Consider the following 20,505-nt stretch of genomic DNA (forward strand, 5'->3'; position numbering starts at 1 on the left):
CTTAGTTATTTGACTTGAATCCTTTCCCATTATAAGCATATCATCAACATAGATGAGTAAGAAAGTAGCTTCTTCAGTTTCAGAACCTTTAAAGTAAAGACAAGTATCATACTTTGATCTGGTATATCCAACTTTAGTCACTACAGAGTTGAATCTTTTATACCATTGTCTAGGAGATTGCTTTAATCCATACAAGAATTTTTTTCAGCAAGCAAACCAGTTCTCCTTTATCAGATTCCACCTCGAATCCTTCAGGCTGTGTCATGTATATTGTTTCCTCAAGTTGTCCATTTAAAAATGTTGTCTTTACATCCATTTGCTCGATTTCCCAGTCATTCTGAACTGCAAGGGCAAGCATCATTATGATGGTCTTCATTTTAACCACAGGTGAGAAAATCTCTGAGTAATCCACTCCTTCAACTTCTGTGAACCCTTTTGCTACAAGCCTAGCCTTGTATATTGTTTCTTCTTTCTCTGTAATGCCAGGTTTGTGTCTATAAACCCATTTGCAGCCTATTACTTTCTGCCCTTCTGGTTTTATAATCACTATCCAAGTTTTATTTTTTCTTAGTGAAACCATTTCTTCAGACATAGCCTTGTTCCATTTCTTAGCATCTTTCCCTGATATAGCTTCCTTGTAAGTTCTTGGAACTGTTTCTGCTTGCTCAATGACAACAGCCAGTGCATAAGCAATAATGTCAGCTTCTACAAATCTGACTGGAGGCTTGATTTCTCTTCTGGTTCTGTCCCTAGCAAGTTGATAATCTTCTAGATTTTCATCTTGAGAGTCACTTTCAGCTTCAGAATTCTTCTCAGTTTCTGTTTGAGTTTGCTCAGGTTCCACCTCAATTTGCACACTGGTTTTTGATTTGATTTCATTTCCTGCAGCATCAGAAAAACTACCTTTCGCATTTCTTTTAAAAGGAAAATCAAGTTCATTGAAAATAACATCCCTACTTATGATTACTTTGTTATCTTTAGTTGATAATAGCCTATATCCTTTAATGCCATTTGGATATCCTAAGAAAACACATTTAACAGATCTTTTCCCTAGTTTGTCTTCAACTTTGTGTGCATAGGCTGCACAACCAAAGATTTTTAAATGAGTTAGGGAAGGAGGCTTACCTTTCCATAGTTCTTCAAGAGTCTTTGCATCAAGTTTTCTGTTTGGACTTCTGTTAATAAGATAGCAGGCTATGTGTAATGCCTCTCCCCAATATTTCTTGTTCATTCCAGCCTCTAGTAGCAGACATCTAACCTTATTTAGCAAGGTTCTGTTCATTCTTTCAGCAATGCCATTTTGTTGAGGAGTCTTTATCACAGTTCTATGCCTTTCTATTCCACACTTCAAACAAAGCTCATTAAATTCATCATTAACAAATTCGAGACCATTATCAGTCCTTAGCACCTTAATCTTTGAATTTGTTTGAGTTTCTACAAGTGTTTTCCAGTTTTTAAAGGCTTCCAAGCAATCATTTTTGTGTTTCAAGAGAAAAATCCAGACCTTTCTACTATAGTCATCAACAATGGACATGAAATATTGATTACCTCCAGTTGTTTTGATCCTACTAGCTCCCCAAAGATCTGAGTGTATGTATTCAAGTACTCCTTTGGCTCTGTAGTTGCTAATTGAAAATTTTATTCTGTGTTGTTTTCCTTACACACAGATTTCACAAAATGGTAAGCTTGCATGTGAGTAATTATTTATTAGACCTTGCTTTGACAATTCTACCAATCCTTGTTCACCAATGTGTCCCATTCGAGCATGCCAAAGTTGAGTTTCAGACACATTTTTGTTCACTGTTGCAGCATAGGCAGGCATGATTGTTTGGCCATTCAAGAAATACAATCCATGCCTTTTGGTGCCTTTTAATATCACCATAGAACCTCTAGTTATTCTCATAACTCCATTGCTTGTTTTGTATTCACATCCCTCATCATCAAGGGTTCCAAGGGATATTAGGTTTCTTTTTAAATCTGGTATGTGCCCGACTTTGGTGAGAGTCTTCACAGTACCATCAAAACTTCTAATGGCAATAGATCCAATTCCAGTTACTTGACATTTGTGATCATTTCCCATAACTACACTTCCTCCATTAATTTCCTCATAATCAATGAACCAATCCTTGTTAGGACTCATGTGGTATGTACATCCACTGTCTAAGATCCATTCATCACAGTTCTTTTGCTGCAGAATGTTGCAGGCATCACCATTTTTCTGACTAGTGTAGCAGTCATTTATCACAGCAAACAGATCACCATCTGAGCTATATGTCTCATCTACTACAGCATTTGAGTCATTTGACTTCTCTTCTTCATCCTTCTGTCTCTTTTTCTTGTTCTTGATTTCCCAGCAATTCTTGATCAGATGACCAATTTTGCCACAGTGGTGACATTTTCTTGTCTCCTTAGGTCTAGACTTGGATCTTGAGTGACCTCTAAGCTTTGAATTGTGCCTTCTTGGATTTCTTCCTCTGGTAAATAGGCTTTCTTCTTGTCTTGTCTCTTGTCTAGCAGCCTTTTGCCAATTCAGTTCAGCATCTCTGGACCTGAGAGTGCTCATGACATCTTCCAAGGTTAGTGTGTCTCGACTGTACATTATCACAGTCCTCATCTCCTTGAATTGATCTGGAAGGCCATTCAATATAATCACAGCTTGATCTTCTTCCTTAATTGTTTCACCCATATTAGTAAGAGACAACACAATTCTATTTAACTCATCAAGATTTTGTTCTAAAGAGTTAACAGGATTTATTTTAAAACCATAGAACTTCCCTTTCAGAAAAATCTTTGTTGCAGTCGATTTGGCCATGTAGAGATGATATAGTTTAGTCCAAATTCCTAGTGCAGTCTTTTCTCCAATAACTTGCCTTAGTACATTATCAGCTAGGTTCATAATAAGTGTTGATCTAGCTTGTTTCATCACAGTTTTTGAGTCTTCTTTCTTGACTCCATCTGATCCTTTTTCTGGTTTTTCATCCTTTTCAGTCCGATCTTCAATGGCTGAATCTAATCTCTGATAGATTAATATAGCCATCATCTTCTCTTTCCACAAACTGAAGTCTCCAGTCCCATCAAATCTCTCCAGGTCAAATCTTGCTGATGATGAAGCCATCGCAGCCAGCTTCTTTGAGTTCTTGAATTTTTGGTGTTCTTTAGATGTTGAATCTTAGAGATCTTCTTCTCCTTCCTACAAAACCGTAGCTCTGATACCACTGTTGTAATTCAACAACACATTAATTCAAAATGAACAACACCAATTCAAAACAACAAACATCATAAAAGAATGAAACTTAAAACAAGAAATTAAGAACAGATTTTTATCCAGGTTCGGCCAAAAACAATGCCTACTTCCTGCTACCCCCTTTGGTATTCATTCCATTCATTTGGTTCAGAGTTACAATCAACACCAAGTTAGATACACAGCCTCAAAGTTTGTACAAGAGACAACCCAATTCTCTCACTCAAGCACTCCAAGAAACTCGACTTGGACAGTGCCTTACTTCAACTTTCCACTCTGTTTTTCACTCTCCAATCAGATCACTCACTCTCTGATTTTCTCTCTCTATCTCTTAATGAGTTCACATGCCTTTATATATAGGCTTACAAGATGAAAAAACATGACAACTAACTAACCTAACTACCCGAACAGTGAGGACTGTGAACATAACAGAAAAAACTAACTTTTCCAACAAACTTGGAGCTTGACAAAAGTCAACCTGTTTACTTGCTTGGATTACAAAAAACCTACAAATATATATTTTAATGTGAAGTATTTGGAATTATTAAACATTTAAAATGTATTTTTTTATACTATGAAAATAGCGTAAAGGCTCATTAATTTATTAGTAATTGCATGGTATATAAAATCTATAAATATGTAATTGTGTAATTATAAATGGATTTGAAATTGAAAAATAGAACTTTAATTTAATTAGAAGATTAACACCTTCTCAAAAAGTAAATTTATGCTGGAAGAGAACTCGTTACCCATCATACTTTGTGAATAAAACATATAAATAATAAAAAGTTACAAGATCATTTATAAATATTAAAGTGGCAGTAGAATCACTCATTTTTATTAATTCATATTATTCTTAACCTTTAATTGGTTTTTAGTGTTGAGTAGTAATTAATATCATTTGACTTGATGATATTAATTAACAACTTCAAGCAAAACATTTTTTTTGTGAGTAGGTAGTCTTCTTTTGAAGACTACTTACTCATTTTGTGTTCTTGGGAGAATTAATTAAAAGCTCCGCAACTTTTTCTAATCTCACCAGCACTTCCCACAAGAACTTCGATTCTTCCCATCTTAATCATAGCACTTGCGAAACTTTGAGAGAATCGAATTGGATTCGAAGCCAAATTGGATACAAGAACAGAGGAAGTAGTATCTGAAGCAAGCTCTTGATCTATCTTTAGAACCCCTCTCTTCAAACGTATTTGACGGTAAAATTCATTATCGAAAATATTACTAGTGTTTTGATCCAAAAAGGCTTTTGGATTACTTCCAGTTGCACATATTTGTGTTAGTTTGGTAACCAACGCAGGATCCATGGCAGGATCAGGTTTGCCTGTCCCTTGAAAATTTGAAAGTCGACTTGAGAAGAAATTACAATTAGCAAACCCCACTGTGTGTGCACCGAGAAGAACAACCATTTCATTTAGGGTTAGGCCTTTGGCTCTGAAAGATTGAAAAGCAGAGGTGACCGATTGACTTGGACCAGGCAAGTTGACATCGTTAGGGTTGGAGACAAGTCCATCTCTTCTGCCAGTTGGAACGATGTAGTTTGGTCCACCAGCTAAAACAACTGAATCACGAGTGGCTAAGGTTATAATGTCTGCACATGAGACTTTTGAAGGACATGCTGCTTCGAGCCTTCTCTTAGCCTCGTCGATGAGTTCATACCCTCGAACAGTCAAATTAGGACCTGCGGTTTTTTCGGAGGGCTTGTTTGATGTGGAGTTGATTAATATTGATGCATCACAACCCTGTTGATATTATATATATATATATATTTGTCATTTGATGATATTGTCCACACAAAAGAAAATGTATGAACTTGGATTAATTTGTCCCATGACAAGACAAATTCAATTCATATTATAAATCAAAAACTAAATTATCTATTATTCCAACATGTACTATCTCATCTCTAAAAACACATACAGTAATTAATAATAATCATATATGATTGATTATAATATGTATATGAAGTCAGTTTGTAAAAGATTTTTTTGGAGTAATGAAATTTGTTCATAAAAAAATATATGTATATATATAAAGAATTAACTAAATTAATATTCCATAAATAAAAAATTAATTAATATAGCAAGTTGAAACAATCACTTATTGTTTTTTTTTTGTCTCTTTGGTAATATATTTTTAATTAACTTTTTGTTTTTTTAATTAGAAAGTAAAAATATTTTTTAAAATTATGTGCTATAAAACTGTTCTCATTTTTAATTTTTTAACTGAGAATCAAAATTTTTAAAACCAAAAAAGAATATCACTTACAAAAATATTTTAAACAATTTTTTTTTAACATTACTTACTAATTAATGTATACATACTAATATAATTAATTCCATCTATCATCATATTTTTTTTAGATAAATACCATTTTGGATCTTGTGTTTCGCAAAAGTTACTAATTGGACCATCTGTTTTGTTAAATGACAAAGTGGACCCTATATTTTCTAAAGTTGTACAAATAGGACCCTGAACTGATTTTTGTCAAAAAAAAAAAAAAACTTAATAATAATTCGATCTAGAGATATTATGACAAAACTAGTTACATTTTCTATATCTGTTCGTATTAGAGATTGTTTTTAAAGTTAATTATATCAAAAAAAAATTATTGAAAATTGAGCTCAGGGTCTTATTTTTATCATTTAACAAAACAGAGAGTCCACTTTATTATTAACAAAATAGAATATCCAATTAATAATCTTTACAAAATACAGAATTCAAAATAATATTTACACCCTATTTTTTTAAAATTAACATAAAATGTATATTATTTTATATAAGCATGCCAAAAAAAAAACAGTAGACAAGCCAGAGAATAGTCCAAATTAAGTAGGGACCAATTAATAATTGATACAAGAAAATAGACCAAATGTACCCTACTGACAATGACAAATAATTAATTAATCATACCATTTAGGGGGTGTTTGTTTTGAATTTTGAATGAGCTTAGATTTGCATAAAAGTTTAGTAATTCCCTATAATAATATAATTTACATATATATAAACGAATATTATACCTTAACAAAGCAATCGTGAAAGTGCATACGAAGTAAGCCAGCAGTAATGGTAGGATCTTTTGCAAATTCTTCATTGACAACTTGTTTTATAATCTGCTCAGCATTAGGGCAACTCACTCTATAGAAATTATTACTTAGCTGACCAAAAACACAACAAGGAGATGATATCATAACCATTATCACCATAATCGTCATCATCATTTTCCTCATCCTTATATACAATATATATAGTAGTATATATGTTAGGGTTTAAGTGTTTGGCTTTCGATAAAATGTTAATTGTGATGAGAGCTCTTATATATAGTTATATATAAGAGAGTTTTAGGATAAAGAGTACAAAAGGGTATCTGTACTACCCGTGAAAAGTCAAAGAAAAACAATTCCGATCAACAATGGCTAGCTAGCTATATATAAAATTATATATATATATATATATATGTATGCTTTTATTTTTAATGAGTATTGTTCATAGTTATTAAGAAAATTTAAATTTTTATGCTTAATTTTTTTATTTAATTGAAAAAATCTCTTATTTTTACATTATATGAATTGAAGTTGTTATATTATGACAAAAAAGTTAAATTTTTCTTAAATATTTTATATATAAATATATTTTTAATATAGTGTTTTTAATAATTTTTTTAATTAAGAAGTTAAATTAAATTTAAAAATTTAAATTTTTCTTTATTAATTATTTGCATTAAATTTTAATGGTTGAATATTTTTAAAATTAATATTTTTTATTAAATTTATTTAATAAGAATAATACTGATTGATAAATATATATATAAATATATAATAGAGATTGGAACGTGGTTTATGTAATGCATGCATGTGATGATGTTATTGTTTTATGTATTCGGTGTTTGGATATACTTAAAACGTTATAATTGAATAATTTAATATTGAAACTTTTTCAAGTCAAAACAAAATCAAGATAGATGCTTTTTCATAACAAGAGATCACAAAGAAACAAAAATCAAGCCGCGTTAATTGAGTCGTGACAATGCTGGTGTTTGTCTAAATCAAGCGGCGAACTGGAATCTCCGGTGGCCAAAGCTATGTGGATGAAGGAGGCGTTGAGTTGGGTCAAACAGACCTGGGGCGACGGAGGCTCTTTGGATGGCCTGGTCCCCGCTGCGGTGACTTTGGAGACCGATTGTCTAGCGGTTTGTTAATGCAATTAAGAACAGTAGACAAATTCTTTCTCCTTTGGGTTTAATTATTTCAGATTGTATTAGTCTTATACGATCTTTTTCGATGTTTCGTAGTTCAGTTCAGTTTGTTAAATGGTTTGGGAACCAAGCGGCTAATTGGTTAGCTCGTTCTTCTGGTTCTTGTCCTGACCGTCTTTCCGATAGGGAGTTTGTCCCTATGGGTTTGGAAGCTATTTTAATAGCTGCTTTACTTTAATAAAGTTGCAATCTTTGATTAAAAAAAGAAACAAAAATTATTAAATGAAAATATATATTTGAGTCAAGTGTAAAAGTTGTACAGGAATAAATTCTGGGTAATTATAATTAGAAGGTTTAATTTTCAAGATTCTTGGAGAAAATCATGTAAAAACCCATTCACTATAAAACAGAAGCAAATAATAGTAACACAAGTCATAATGAGTTCTACAAACTTATTCGGAAAATTAATTAATAACTTCAAGTATTTTTTTTTTAGAATTACTCAAATTATTAGTGTTATAATAAACCTTCTGTAAATCAATTTTAAAAGGACATTTTTTTTTATAGATTATGCCTTTGGCAAACTATAATGTTGTGTATTATATATCTGCCTGCTTTTTATAAAATTTTAGAAATAATATCTGAAACCATTTCTCTAAGTCTCTATTACAAATTATTTTTATCGCTATTTTATGAATCACATTGCAGCAAATAATTAATTTATAATTACTGAATTAACAAAGATTCCTTTAATTAAGCAGGTTCCCAAAATTAAGAAAAGAAAGCATGGTAATGTATTGTGTTTTATAAAAATTCATAAATAATTTAGCATCTTTTGTTTTTGATAATTCCTTTTAACTTTATCAATTTGATTAATATTATTAAAAATATATATAAAAAAAATTGTATTTAAATAAAACACATACTACCAAGTTATACAAACTGAATTAATTGAAGTATGTTTTAACTGAATTGTTATCTAATTTGATAGTTGATTTGATGGTTAATAAATTAAATTTATTTTTTTCTACTTAAAAAATAAATAAATAAAATCATATATTTGTCATATACCCAAATAATAAAATGAAAAGGGTAAATATATCAAAAATTTAAGTTTGTAATAAGTCACACAAATTTAGTGTATGTTTATTTTTAACAAGTACGCAATGTTTGTAAAATTAAATTTTTTCTTTAATTTTCGTCAGTATAAATTTTATTATTGTCTTAAATAACGCATATATGAGGCACAGATTCAACACAATTGGATTTAAACAAAAACGTGTAGTATGAGTTCCTTCCAAATGTTATTTTAATAAATTTAAAACGGAGTCTGTACTGATGAAATTAGAGGAAAATTATAGTTTCATAAACATTAAATATAATTATAACGTTAAAAATAAATATTAAATTTAAATTTAAAATTTTAAGTACTTATACTTGTTCCATTTAGAACAATAATATCCCATAATATAAGAGGGGCCTTAATAAGATTTAACACAACTTGTAAATTGTAATGCTTACTGAATTGATCACGAGATTCATTTATAAATATATATTTCTTTTTTTAATTTTGTATTTTTGCTACAACTTGCTACGTGATGTTGATGTTATATTTTTTTTTTATAATATAATAATAATAAATATTTTTTTTTTCAAGATCAGAGTCTTCAGACCCCACTTTATAATAATTTGGTCAAATAATTCGATTGAGTCCAATTTTTTTGAAATTGTATCACAGTTAAGTCCTAACTTAATTTGAACTTTTTTATCATTTTTAGGTTTACAATTTTTTGCAAAGGTAATTTGGTCACCAAATAAATCCTATTTTTGTTCTTTGTTTTTGAATGTTATAGTGTACATAGTAACAGATTAAGTTACTATTAGTTTTGCAATAGAACCTTTTTGGTTGAAAGTGTCGAAAATAATGAAAATATAAGAAATCATATGGAATAAATTTTAATAATTAAATCAAATACATAACTATGATGGTTATATTTACTTTAAATATAAAATAAAATGGCAAAAATTATAATATGAGGAAAAAAAAATTAAAAAAAAAATAAAAAAACAGTTTTAATTGTATTGAAATTATGTTAATTTTTTTTTTAATAATATAGTCTCATTCTACTATAACATAGTAAAAAATATCAATTAATTATAAAAATATTATAATAAATTTTGATTTCTACTAATTGTTATCCACATCTCAAACCCTAGCACATATCCATATATAGGTCTCACTCAAAATCTATATAAATATTATTGTTATCATCATCTATCAATTTTTTTTTTTTTTTTTTTTTGAACAACTAATAATTTTTATTATTGATATCTTTTCTTTTTTTGACATGACTATTTGATCAAATCTTTAAACTACTTTTAAATTAAGAAGACGAAATAACAATTAATAAAAATAATTAAATGAAAGGATAGTGGTATACATTCTCATATATCCAAACTATATTTTATTCCATATATATATATAACTATAATATATATATATGGACAAAATGTGATTATTTTTTCTAATAAAAAAGCACAAAAATTTTGAATTTGAATTTGAAACTGAGATATTACCTGCATATTTAAAGCTTCTCAATTATTATTTTTAAAATAATAATGTGGATTTATATGAAGAAGTAAGGCGTGTGTAATACATAGAACTAAAATAAATAAATGATAATAAATTTATGAAAATATTTTATGATATATATTTATAGATATTATTGTTAAAAAAAATATGTGGTGTCCTCCAGTCATTATAAAGTTGATTTATCATATTTAAATTAATAGACGATAAGTCAATCAATTAAAAATAATATTTTGTTAAGACATATTATTGGATTAATAATATTGCATATATAAATAATAAAAAGTATTATATATATAACAATAATGTGTAACAATTAATAATAGTGTGCATTTTTTCCAAGTTGCGTGTGTTAGCAATATTAGTCTAAAAATATATACGAAACAATTTTAAATACTAATTAATTTGCATCTAAAATTATATATATATACATATATATTTATATACTAGGTGAATGTGTATTGCTAGTTTCATTTAAGATTTTGGTTTTTTTAAGATTTTGAATGTATTTTATTTTTAAAGATTGCAAATTTTTTGTGAAAAAATTAAATATTTATATTTGAAATATTATTTAATAATGTATTAAAAATAATATTAGTGTAATTATAAAATTGTAAATAAATTTATTATTGGAGTAGTAGATTATTCTATTTAGTTCTTTTTTTAACATAGCATTGTAATGTAAGTTTATATCTATAAATATTCTGTAAAGTGTTAATATTATATGAACATCTCCATTTATAAAGCTAAAAAGTGAGTCAATGACAGAAGTGGTATATCTGCAATCACACAAAGATACAAGTGGTATTTCTGCTTCCTATGCTTATCCAGAGAAAACATTAGATTAACTTTAATATATAAAGATTTTTTTTAAAAAAAAAAATAAATAAAAAAAATTATTAATATTCTCCCAAGATAGGTTTGTTAGAGAGATATGTGGTTAAGATGATTTTTTTTAATTTAAAAAGAGATTATTAATATTTAAAAGATTGTTTAATTTTTTGGGTTTAATTATATTGGGTTTATTTGTTAACGGGAGATCAAACCTAATCGTTAAATTTAACAGAATATTCTTTTATTTTCAAGTATATTCTATATATAAAGATATATTATATTTTTATAGATTTTATTTTTTATATAGGTCTTTTACTTGTATTTTTTCTCAGAAAACAATGTTTTTCATGTTGATTTCATATAGCTTCAACTTTAAAAACAATAAAAAAAATCCATAAAAATGTTATTAAAATTGTAAATCGGTAATTTTATAAATTTTGTTACTTTTTTAGTATTTTTGAAATTCCTATCATGGATAACTTTATTTGCATATTCTATAAAAAATAAAATAAATTAGAGGAAATTACATTGTATACCTACTTTATTTTATTTGTTTTAATTTTTACATACATTTTTATATTTTTTAGATGTACCTACTTTTATGGATGATGTTCCTATAAGACCCCTTAGGTTATGTAAATTATATGCTACACTTAAGTAAAGAGTGAGGGTATATTAGGCAATTCACTAAAAAAAGTGGGTTTATTTTAATAAAAAAAATAATATGAAAGTATTTTTGATTAATAGATACAAAAAAGATGTATTTTTCGCATATAATTAAGGAAACTGATTATCATACAAGAAAACTTTGAGATGGTAAAATTAAACAGATCCAAGAGATGGTTTGTTAAAAATAAAAAAAGATATGAAAGCCTAATAAAATAAGTTTGGGCTTATGATATTGGGCTGGGCTGCCTCATGTACTGATATTGGGCTTATGATAAAGCTCAAGCCCAAATAATTATTCTCCATGGCTATATATACTTGGGCTTTTTGTGTACATTTTTAACAAGTTTGGTAAGCTCAATAGACTTGTCATCCCTAAAAAGTTAGATTAGTGAATTACAAGACAATCATAACACAAATTAAAATCTTAATTTGAATATTACCAACTATAAAAAGTTGTAATAACTCCACTAACGGTAATAATAATGTAGAGACTATTACCAAAAGTGGAGTTGAAAATATTGAGCTATTTTTTTATGACAAGCTAACGAGGTCATGAAAATTTCAGTATCGTTGTCAGAAAAGTAGTCGAAATTTCGTCTTCACAAGGGGCTGGAATTTTTTTGTGAAGGAAAATAATTTGAAGGGCAATAATGTTACTCATGATAGGGTTAGGTATTTGGACAATAGTACTAATAATATTATTAAACATAAGAAGGTTATTAATTTGGATCATCATCCTCCTTACTAGGATTATTTTGATCATGAAGCTATAGCCATAACTACTCATCATGATTTCAAATGTAAAGAAGCTTAAGCATCTAATACGTCGATGTTGCTTTGTCTCCCTATGAACAAACCTTATGTGTCGACTCTTCAAAACCCCAAACCGAAAAAGAAGAAGATGAGGAGGTAGGAGAATAAATGGTGGATGTGATAATGGTTTTGGTTGCGAAGTGATGGTGATGGTGGTGAGATCTAAAAAGGAAGAAAAAGAAAAGAAAAAAAAAAGATGAGACGATGGATCTCAAAAAGAAAAGGAAAGAAAATGATTTTTTTAATTAATATTATGTTTAATTATTACTTTCAATTAAAAAAAAGATTTTGTTTAATAATTTTATAATATTTAAATAATTAAATTTAAGAAGACTATTAAACACATGCCACTTATACTTGGGTTAACATAGATAATTTATTATATTAGTAAATTAACTGCACTTAACTTAAGAGTGTGTTTAGACGTTATTATGTAATTACATAATAACTAAAGGTAATAATTAAAGATATTAATAATTATATTATATTTTAAAATAGAAAATGTATTTATTTAAATATAATGTGGTAATTAAATATAAATTCTTAATATCTTGACAAAATAGTTAATATTTTATTTGTTACAAAACTACTTACCATTATGATAAAAAAATCTAATAAAAAATAATATTGAAAGAAGGAGAAACTAAATCAATATAATAAAGGAAAATCATTTATGTGGCGCGTTTGGTTGGAGGTAATAAAATAAAACAATCTTTATTCTATTAGTTTGTTTGGTTGCATATTAAAATATTGGAATAAAAAAATTTAATACTATTTTTATTAATTTTTATATATATTTTAAAGTTTATTCAATTTTATAAGATATTTATAAATTTTAATTTTATATAAAAAAAACGTATTATTTAAGATTTTATCGAGAATAATTAATTTAAATAAATATTAAAGGATTTAAAATTAAAACCTAAAAACTAAAATTTCTTTGTTTCTCTCTCTTCTCTCTCTCTCTCTCTCTCTCTCTCTCTCTCTCTCTCTCTCGTGTGTCCCTTCAATCAATTTCCCTCCACACTTTACGGCGCCGCTTCTTCGCCGATCCAGACCACCTCCGATCATCCCACCTCCAATCCAGCTACACCAACAGATTGCCCGGCCTCACAACCCCAAAAACCCCAACATCGCTTCCTTGATCCGCCAAGGTACTCTCTCTCTCTCTCTCTCTCTATATATATATATATATATATGTATATATCAAATTCAAAGGCTAAATCTTTTGACTTGGGGTTTATGAGAATATATCAAAGGTTAAACAAAAACTAAAATCACAATGCTTAACTAAATCTGTTGACTCGAAATTTTGTTGGCAAATTGTTCTCATCTGAAATTATCACAATGCTTTTGGTGATTGGTGCTTTTGTTTGTGTGGAAAGGAACAAAGAGGAATTAGAATAAGAAAAGTTATGATCTTTCTTTATACATATCTTAAAGTGTGTGTGTGCTTTTCTCTCTAAAAATTGATGGTTTCAATGCAGGGAAAGTGTTTGATAAAATGTTTCAATGAGATATTGAGTTGGAGATTAGGAAATAGTTGAGGAAGTAGAAAGAAGAAGTAGACAAAGATTTTTGAGCTTTGAATATGCAGTTGAATGTAATATAGAGTATGTTTTGAGGCATTGAGTGAGGTTGGTCAACAATTGGTAGCTTTGAACTACATTGTATCAATAGTTTTGGAAGGGTTTTTCCTGAACTAAGCCAAATCTTGAGAAGGTTAGTGGTATACTAGTTTTAATTATGTATTTAATGCTTGGATTAGTATATTTATGTTGATTATAGTCATATCTAATTTGCTGCAGTTGTGAATAAGGCTTGGATTTTGAATTGTTAGGCCATATAAATTTACTATTATGTATGTATTATAAGTTAAATGATGACCCTTATTAACTGCTGGGTATTTCATTGAAACAATTTAGAACATCTGAGATTCACATGACAAAATTTGAGATTGCAATTTCTTATTCCCAAGTAGAATGGACTAACTACGTTGTACCTTTTGAATTTTATCTTTAGCAATGTTGAGCTTTTTGGTTGGCAACACTATGGCCTTATGATGTGTGGTTTTTGTTTAACCTAATTAGTGATTCAGATTGGTTGGCTCCAATATTCAATTAAATTATAATTAGTGCTAGCTTAATCCTGGCCTAGCTACATAAGATATGTAAATAAAATACCAAATGTATCTCTCATTGGTACTTCTATACTTAATTCTTGATTCTATGAGTACTCATATTCCTTGATTACTATCATGTAAAAGCGATTGGCCATCTGCTAACTAGGTTCATTTCTTCAGTCAAGTTTGCAAGTTTTGGAACACAGCACGGGTCTTGTGGGAGCTTTAACCGCGGCAAATGCAGCAGTGCCAAAGCCATGTCAAGGTCCGTTTTTTTCATTTTTATTTTTAAATTGAATTGCACGAGTCTTTCTGCCTTTTCAGATTTATAAAGATTATGTAGCAGTTGCAATAAGACATATCAAGTCAAGGGTTTGGGTATAAACAGCTGTCGGTTTTTTCTTAGACAATCCAATTTTTGTGCATGATTTCATTCTTCAATGCTAGGACATATACTAATTCATATCAGAAATCTAAATTGTTTTTTATATAGAGGGTCTATTTTTAGCTCCCCAATAGAGTCTTGGAGTATCAAAGTACGATCATGCATTGTGTTGGAGCTTCATAAAATGATAATTATACTTCAAGGATTAGATTGTGTATTTTTTTTTTCTTTCTCTTTTTGTCGGTTAATGTTAGAGTAATGTTTAATTGTTTATGGGAATTTAAGGAATGTATGCGTTTAATTTAATTGATTGTTTTAATTTTCAAAATGCAGATTTTTGACTTCTCAGTATACTAAGAGAGTTGCAAGTTCTATACATAAAAGCCAGGGGCATAGCTATACGAATTCAGGGAACAATGGTGCAGCTGCCATTGGGTTAAATATTCCTAGATACAAATTGTATTCGCAATACAGATATTCTGATAGAGTTCATACTTCACACCCATTGTATAGCAGCACGAAGTGTTTTGGCAAGACTAGTCTTTCAAGGAATTTCTCTGTGTTTTCAGCAAGTAGCGCTGTCTCGCATCATGCCCAAATTGCATGGAAAAGACTTTCTCAAAAGTGTTATTCCAATACTCGTACTATTTCCCCCATAAATAGGATCGCTCAAGCAGTTAGTCTAGCTATAACTCGATCTCATCCCATTGTTCCCGGTATTTTTGCCTTCACCTGTGGACAGGTAGCATGGGCAGAGAGATCATTCATGGAAGTAGAGCACCCATCAAAGAATTCTTTTTATATGCATGCACAAGATGGGCGTGCTTACATGACCTCATTACTTTGGTCAGTTTTAGAAGGGTTTATATTGTTTGTAAGAGCTCTCTATCTATCGATTTTGTTCACACCTAGTATAATGATGGCACCATTTGCGGATAGTTTTGGAGTTCAGTTCAGGAAAACTTGGCTTCAGGTTGTTCATCGTACCTTGGAAAAAGCAGGCCCAGCATTCATCAAATGGGGCCAGTGGGCTGCTACACGACCTGATCTTTTCCCTAGGGATTTATGCAACCAGCTTGCGGAGCTTCATACAAAAGCTCCCGAACATAGTTTTGCATATACAAAGAAAACTATCGAAAGAGCATTTGGCCGCAAGCTATCTGAAATATTTGAGAATTTTGAGGAGACACCTGTGGCATCTGGAAGTATTGCCCAGGTTCATCGAGCATCGTTGAGATTTCGCTACCCTGGTCAAAAGGTCAAGCCCATGACAGTTGCTGTCAAGGTCAGACATCCTGGTGTTGGTGACTCAATTCGAAGAGATTTTATGATAATAAATTTTGTAGCAAAAGCTTCGAATTTCATTCCTACACTGAAGTGGTTAAGACTGGATGAAAGTGTACAGCAGTTTGCAGTTTTCATGATGTCCCAAGTTGACCTTGCTAGAGAAGCTGCTCACTTGAGCCGCTTTATATACAATTTCCGTCAATGGAAGGATGTTTCATTCCCTAAGCCTGTCTATCCGCTTGTGCACCCTGCCGTTCTGGTGGAAACTTTTGAGCAAGGAGAGAGTGTCTCACACTATGTTGATGAACTCGAAGGCCATACTCGCATTAAATCAGCACTTGCTCACATCGGCACACATGCACTCTTAAAAATGCTTCTGGTAACATTCTTATACATTACTCTATGAGAATTTCACTTCTATAGTTAGTTTATTTCGTTATTTTCATGTATTGGCAACTTTGTATTGATTTCAGTCATGAGCTTTAGTACTTTTAATTTGCAGTATAAAGTTATGTTTTTTAACAATATTTTTGTTTTTTTAGGTGGACAACTTCATACATGCAGATATGCATCCTGGAAATATCCTTGTTCGGGTGGGTCAGAGTAAGTCTCCTCGAAAAAGACTTTTCAAATCGAAACCTCATGTCATATTCCTCGATGTTGGCATGACTGCCGAACTATCTGGAAGTGACCGAGTAAATTTACTAGAATTTTTCAAAGCTGTTGCTCGTCGAGATGGTCGCACAGCTGCTGAGAGTGCATTGAGACTATCTAAACAACAGAATTGTCCAAATCCAAAGGCTTTTATTAAGGTAAAATGTTCTGCTTGCTACATTGGCTCGGTTTAGTAAAAGGTTTAATCTATTTCTAGTATGTTTTTCTTAAATCTATGTTGTATATTTCAGGAAGTGGAAGAATCATTCACTTTTTGGGGTACTCCAGAAGGTGACATAGTACATCCCGCCGAGTGCATGCAGCAATTGCTCGAGAAAGTGAGGCGTCATAGAGTCAACATCGACGGCAATGTCTGTACCGTCATGGTGACAACATTAGTTCTCGAGGTAATTTCTTCGTATAGAATTCGATAGGGGTTTATTTATCCACGGTTTACAATGTGTTTTAATCTTTGTTGGTGTTGTTAGGGTTGGCAACGAAAACTCGACCCCGGCTACAATGTGATGGATACACTGCAAACTCTGCTACTCAAAGCCGACTGGGCTAAGTCTCTTACTTACACGATCGAGGGGTTGATGGCCGCGTGAGAAACCTCTCGCTCTCGTCGTCATCGTCGTCTGATGATGATACTTGTTAAAAACAGTTTTGACAGTTAACAAAGATATACAAGACCTAAGAAAATTACATGTTTGTTTGTTTATCTTAGGCATTCTTCTTTTTGTTCAATTATTCTTTTGTCATATCCTTTAGGGGAATTTGCTTCTAATATTTAACAACGAAGGGAAAATAATAATCCTTATTTTTTGTCATTTTCATAAAAGAAATCTCAAAACATGACAGGAAAAGAAACAAATAAAGTGGACTGTGTATTATTCTTTTATTTCTTATATTTGCTTTTTGTTAATGGCATTTACTAAATTGTAATCAAATGAATAAATTGGAGAAATAAAAGAGAATAAAATATTAAATATTAGAATAATTATTTTATTATGTTGTTTATTAAGATGGTCGGAAAACAAATAAAAAAATTGATCGGAAAGAATAAATTTTGTTACATTTACATAACTAAGAAAAATTATTAAAATGTTTTAATTTTACTAAATTATCTTGATAAATTTATCATGATTTTGCTTTTTGAATTATTTTTTTATGTATAAAAATATCTCTTGAATTTTAAAAATAATTGTAAATTTACTCTTTCAGTTACATTTTACTTATTTTTTTAAACAATTTATTGAAGTAGTTACAAACCATGCATATAACTACAATAAGATGATTTATTTAAGGGAAAAAAACAGGAATATTCTAAAAATGGTAAAATATTACAACAATACTGTGGGCCGGCCCAATCAACATTTGTACAGCCCAAAATGAAAATATTACAAAAATACCACTTGCCCTTACCTTCAGCCGCACGTCACAAACGGAGAGGATGAATGAAGCTCCATCGATGCAGTCGGCCACGCAACCAGAATGAAACCAGATCGAACGTAAAACAACTGTAAATCCCGTCGAATTTCAATAGGAATCGAACAAATCCAACGATCTAAACAGAAATTTTTTTAAAAAAAAGAGCAGGACAACCGTGGAGAAACTGAATTTCAACATTTGATTTCGGTTTTTTATAGTGCAATATCACTCAAACGATCGTCGAAAATTCAGATTGAAGCAATGTAAATCTGTATTGAACAGATCTGGAGCTCCCCCTCAAATCCAAAAAAAAGGTATGAACTGAATTTTTTTTTCAACAATGATACACAGCATTTTTAGTTGCATTCTGGTTGATTCAATGGTGTGCAACAGGCAATACATATGGTAAAAACCAATAAACAAGAACTGATTATGATTAAGGAAACAAGGGATACTAATAACTTCGTTTCATTTTTTTTTTGCGTTGGCTTACAGTTGCATTATCGTTTGAAAATGGTTTCGAAATCATGAAGAAGTGTTATATGACAAGTACCAAGAGCTAGCATATGCACAAGGTAAGATATATGTTAATGGTAGCAAATTAGTTTTATAATAGTTGTAAATCGATCTGATTCGAATAAACATGATGAAAAATGACAATGCGTTATAACTATGTAATTTTGGGGATAAAATCGTTGTTTTTCAGTTGGTTTACAGTTGCATAATCATTTAATAATAGTTTCATTACGTTTTTTTGCAGGAATTTATTGTGGAAAAGATAGAGTACAGAACAGTTTGAGAAATGGTTAGTTTCCCAAAATTTAAATGAAGTTTCTTAATAGTTTTATTCTCGTTTCTTTGTAGTTTATTAACTACCAAAAAAATGGCAAAATCAGGAATACGGACGAAACACAATGCTTGAACAAAGGAACAGAGATAGTAGTAAGTTTGTACTCTATTTCATAACATAATAAAACCAGTTTTAAAATTCGTTGCCTCGGACTAATAACAATTGCAAAAACACAGGAAAGGAAAGACATTCCATTCCTAGTCTTCTACAATGGAAAATTCGATGATCGAATGAATTATGAAAATTATGAAGCCAGTGGACACTACATTTCTGCCAATTGTAACTATGAAGATTTGCAACAGAAACTCAAAGATGTCCTGGAATGCAACCAAGAAAACACTGTTTTGCAACTGAAATATCAAGTGAAGGAAGGATACCAACCATTGAGGATAAAGGATGATCAAAGCCTGCATTTCTACATACAACTCAAACTGAAAGACCCCGACTTCACAACATACCCAATGTGTGTGAATGTCATCAACAACCCAACAACAACCATCGATGCAACATTCTTTGGAAATGACAATTCATTAATTACACATAGAAGCGCCTTCCAACCAATCGAATACAATGCAGCAACAACAGAAGACTCAACAAATCAACAACATATAATTGAAGCAAGAGTACCGGAATTTGGGGAAGAAAGTTTTGACTTCATGGACTATGCAAAACTTGTGGCGAGAGGAAATGGTTGAGCAACCGGAAAACAACGAGAAAAAAGGAACCGAAATCACGATTATGACGAACTACTAATCACAGATCCGCATCATCCAGAAATAGAAGAAGCACAAATATACAAAGACAAAGAAACACTGCAGAGCGTGCTTGGTTTCTATGCAATTAGGAACAACTTCCAATTCAGAGTTAAAAAATCATGTGCAAAAACATACAAGATTTGTTGTTTGGATCCAAAATGCAAGTGGGCACTAACAGCATCCAGAAACGGGCCAACAAAGTCATTCATCATTCGAAAGTACGACAGAAAGGTGATACACACTTGTGATCTAAACATCGATTTGCCGACAAGAGACAAGCTACAACGAAATTGATTGGAAACTACATCAAGCCACGGTTCACCAACATAAAAACAACTCAAACGCCACAAGACATCGAAGAGGAGAAATGAAACACAAGTATGGGGTCGAATGAACTACATGAAAGCATGGAGAAGCAAAGAGCACGCGCAAGAAGAATTACGAGGAAAAGCCAACGAATCATACGGAGTTGCTGCCGGTTTTTTGCACATGTTGCAAAAAACTAATCCCGAACAATAGTGGACATGGAAACGAGAGGATGACAACAAATTTCTTCAAGTACTTGTTTGTCGCCTTTGGATGCATCAATAAAAGGATGGAAGAAATGCAAACCTATAATAGTTGTTGACGGAACTTTCCTTAAATCAACATATGGAGGTACACTGCT

The 20,505-nt window shown here is 30.6% G+C and overlaps 3 protein-coding genes across 5 annotated transcripts; 2 read left to right on the forward strand and 1 right to left on the reverse strand.

The window, feature by feature from the left end:
• Positions 1-4,061: 4,061 nt before the first annotated feature.
• LOC115724059 (peroxidase 57-like) lies at positions 4,062-6,671 on the reverse strand. The gene is made up of 2 exons (XM_030653516.2): positions 6,274-6,671; positions 4,062-4,995 (listed from the first exon to the last, which is right to left on the reverse strand). The coding sequence occupies exons 1-2, from the start codon at positions 6,481-6,483 to the stop codon at positions 4,246-4,248; spliced, it is 960 nt and encodes a 319-aa protein (XP_030509376.2). The 5' UTR covers positions 6,484-6,671; the 3' UTR covers positions 4,062-4,245.
• Positions 6,672-13,283: 6,612 nt separating this feature from the next.
• Positions 13,284-17,703, forward strand: LOC115722768 (uncharacterized). 3 transcript variants are annotated; one of them, XM_030652074.2, is made up of 7 exons: positions 13,284-13,508; positions 13,842-14,076; positions 14,657-14,741; positions 15,195-16,527; positions 16,691-16,960; positions 17,054-17,209; positions 17,291-17,703. In XM_030652074.2, exons 3-7 carry the CDS (start codon positions 14,734-14,736, stop codon positions 17,408-17,410), a joined length of 1,887 nt encoding a protein of 628 aa, XP_030507934.2. In that variant the 5' UTR covers positions 13,284-13,508; positions 13,842-14,076; positions 14,657-14,733; the 3' UTR covers positions 17,411-17,703. The 3 variants fall into 3 exon arrangements, with proteins under 3 accessions (XP_030507934.2, XP_030507935.2, XP_060960338.1); XM_061104355.1 differs by having other exon boundaries at positions 13,302-13,508; positions 14,643-14,741; XM_030652075.2 differs by lacking the exon at positions 13,842-14,076.
• A 1,442-nt stretch (positions 17,704-19,145) lies between these two features.
• On the forward strand, positions 19,146-19,778 carry LOC133031557 (uncharacterized). The gene is made up of 2 exons (XM_061105089.1): positions 19,146-19,175; positions 19,260-19,778. The coding sequence occupies exon 2, from the start codon at positions 19,314-19,316 to the stop codon at positions 19,776-19,778; it is 465 nt and encodes a 154-aa protein (XP_060961072.1). The 5' UTR covers positions 19,146-19,175; positions 19,260-19,313.
• The last annotated feature ends 727 nt before the right edge of the window (positions 19,779-20,505 follow it).

Source organism: Cannabis sativa, chromosome 9 (genome assembly GCF_029168945.1).
Source record: "Cannabis sativa cultivar Pink pepper isolate KNU-18-1 chromosome 9, ASM2916894v1, whole genome shotgun sequence".
NCBI classification, from domain to species: Eukaryota; Viridiplantae; Streptophyta; class Magnoliopsida; order Rosales; family Cannabaceae; genus Cannabis; species Cannabis sativa.